We start from the raw sequence: 3,199 nt of genomic DNA on the forward strand, positions 1-3,199 counted from the left end.
TTTTAGTAAGGTCAGATTGAGAATTTTAAACATAATCATTTAAATATTAATTATTCCATCCATTCGCAAATAAATATCCTATTTTTGATCGGTTTGAATTTTGAAAAATTGTTTGACTTTAATAAAAAAAATGGTAGAAAAGCTAGTACAACGTGGGTCCTACTTTTAAAAATATTGATATTCTATTTTCTAATATTATCATCATAATTTTAATTCATAAATCCATGGCTTGTGCTTAAATATAATTTATATATTTTCATTTTCCACTAACTTATTAGTATAGTTTTCATCTGATACTACAACAGAGAGAAAGAGAGAACTGAAAAGGTTGAAAAGGAACACTTTTTATTGGATTGAACAAAGCTTTGCATTGTGCCAGGAGAATATAATATAGAATATTTGAAATTACAGAAAGATGGGAAAAGTAAACAGAATATTAAACAAAACACACTAAAACAAATTATGAGAAGAGCGTCTGGATTTGGCTTATTCTAATAATATAATCCTCATTTTTCCTCTCTTCTTGCATGGATCCAGCTCTTTCAGCCCACAGCCACGTTTTTCTTATTTCAGACATTCTCATTAACTGCATCCATAAACACATTTATGTAAGTTAAATAATTCCTAACATAATAATTTGAGACTAAATAAGATGATAAAAGCTTACGTGGAAAATTCGTTGATCAGTAGTGGTGAGGGGGAGGTGGGGAAGAGTAGTAGTATGGCTTGTGCACCGGTGGCGGAGGTGGAGACTTGTATTTGTAGACTGGAGTGGGTGGTGGTGGAGACTTGTATTTGTACACTGGGGTTGGGGGAGGAGGAGACTTGTACACATAGTGGTGCTTAGGCGGTGGTGGTGGTGATTTGTACTTGTACACTGGAGTTGGGGGAGGAGGAGACTTGTACACGTAGTGGTGCTTGGGTGGTGGTGGTGGTGATTTGTACTTGTAGACTGGAGTTGGGGGAGGGGGAGACTTGTAGACGTAGTGGTGCTTGGGTGGTGGTGGTGGAGACTTGTATTTGTAGACTGGAGTGGGTGGTGGTGGTGATTTGTATATGTAGTGATGCTTGGGTGGTGGTGGAGGAGATTTGTATTTGTAGACTGGGGTTGGGGGAGGAGGAGACTTGTAGACGTAGTGGTGCTTGGGTGGTGGTGGTGGAGACTTGTATTTGTAGACTGGAGTTGGTGGTGGTGGAGACTTGTAGACGTAGTGATGCTTAGGTGGTGGTGGAGGAGATTTGTATTTGTAGACTGGGGTTGGGGGAGGAGGAGACTTGTAGACGTAGTGGTGCTTGGGTGGTGGTGGTGGAGACTTGTATTTGTACACTGGAGTGGGTGGTGGTGGAGACTTGTAGACGTAGTGATGCTTGGGTGGTGGTGGAGGAGATTTGTAGACGTATGGGTGCTTAGGAGGTGGGGGAGGGGACTTGTACTTGTAAACCGGAGGTGGGGGTGGGGGTGACTTGTACACGTATGGGTGCTTTGGTGGCGGTGGTGACTTGTACTTGTACACTGGTGGTGGTGGTGGTGGTGACTTGTAGACATATGGGTGCTTAGGTGGTGGGGGTGGTGACTTGTACTTGTAAACCGGTGGTGGTGGTGACTTGTAGACGTATGGGTGTTTTGGTGGTGGTGGCGACTTGTACTTGTAGACTGGAGTTGGTGGAGGAGGAGACTTGTATACGTATGGGTGCTTTGGTGGCGGTGGGGACTTGTACTTGTACACTGGTGTTGGCGGTGGTGGTGATTTGTATTTGTACACAGGAGTTGGCGGTGGTGGTGACTTATACACATATGGGTGCTTAGGTGGTGGGGGTGGTGACTTGTATTTGTACACGGGTGGTGGTGGAGGAGGGGACTTGTAAACATACGGGTGCTTTGGTGGTGGTGGGGATTTGTATTTGTACACTGGTGGTGGTGGAGGCGGAGATGAATAGTGGTATGGAGGTGGTGGAGAGTGCACTGGAGGAGGTGGAGACGAGTAATGGTATGGAGGTGGTGGAGAGTGCACCGGTGGAGGTGGAGATGAGTAGTGGTATGGGGGTGGTGGGGAGTGCACCGGTGGAGGTGGGGATGAGTAGTGGTAGGGAGGTGGTGGAGAGTGCACTGGTGGCGGTGGAGACGAGTAGTGGTAAGGAGGAGGTGGGGAGTGCACTGGTGGAGGCGGTGAAGAGTAGTGGTAAGGAGGTGGTGGGGAGTGCACCGGCGGTGGTGGAGACGAGTAGTGGTATGGCGGTGGAGGAGAAGAGTAGTAGTAGTTATCAGCATTGGCTATCGCCGGCAGGCAGATGGAAAGCACTGCCACCACCAAAGCGGCGGTGAGAGAAGAAGCCATTTTTGCTCTTCTTCCCATCTTTGGGTTTTGGGAGTTTGTTGTTGTTAATACTTCTCCAATCCCACCTCTTTTTATAGCTTAGGTTTTACCATTTTCAAATCCCATATTAATCCCGGTTAATTCTATTTTTATTAGGTGAATCATGAAAGTTACGTACTCCATATTTTAAACTTTGTTGATTGGCTGTCTGTATATTATTTTATGAATTGACTAGCAATAGTTTTATGGCAATTGTTTGTTAGTGACTGCCAACGATCGATTTGGCCTTCTCAATAATTCACACGGAAAAGTCTTCCCATTCTTGCTCTTCCTATTCTTTTTTAAATATTCTATTTTATCCTATTTGCATTTCATTTCTATTTTGGAACTTATTTTGTGTTTTGTATTGGAGTTGGATTCACAAACGTCTTTTACATTCAAGTACTATGAGCACTTTATGTGGTTGACGATCAACGTAGAAGAAAACAATGAAATATAGTACATTATATCTTATTCGTTATCTATTTATATACATATAACATTAAATGAAATACTCTCTCCGTCTCCATAAAATAGTTAGTCCAACAAAATTAGTCCACACTCTATTTTCGAAAATACTTTCACCACATATTACTGTATTAATAAGGTGGTTTTATTTTACTAATTTTGTATTAAAATTCTTGCCATTTCTAAAGTCTCTATTTTGTGGGACAGATTGAGTAGTATATATTATTAGAAGAAAAAGAAAACACTTTGAAAATTACATGTGGTATTTAAGTAAATATATTGGGAGGGGGACCAAACGGCTTGTCCCATGTTCTATTCATATTTGCAAGAGCTTTCTCCATGGAATAATGAGTGAAAATGTTGATATCATAGTAGAT

At 42.2% G+C, this 3,199-nt stretch overlaps 1 protein-coding gene across 1 annotated transcript; it reads right to left on the bottom strand.

Annotated features, from left to right (window-relative positions):
• Positions 1–320: 320 nt before the first annotated feature.
• LOC125205691 (extensin-like) lies at positions 321–2,386 on the bottom strand. The gene is made up of 2 exons (XM_048104760.1): positions 668–2,386; positions 321–586 (listed from the first exon to the last, which is right to left on the bottom strand). Exon 1 carries the CDS (start codon positions 2,352–2,354, stop codon positions 684–686), a length of 1,671 nt encoding a protein of 556 aa, XP_047960717.1. The 5' UTR covers positions 2,355–2,386; the 3' UTR covers positions 321–586; positions 668–683.
• Between the last annotated feature and the right edge of the window lie 813 nt (positions 2,387–3,199).

The sequence above is a fragment of the Salvia hispanica genome, chromosome 2, assembly GCF_023119035.1.
Source record: "Salvia hispanica cultivar TCC Black 2014 chromosome 2, UniMelb_Shisp_WGS_1.0, whole genome shotgun sequence".
Taxonomy (NCBI): domain Eukaryota; kingdom Viridiplantae; phylum Streptophyta; class Magnoliopsida; order Lamiales; family Lamiaceae; genus Salvia; species Salvia hispanica.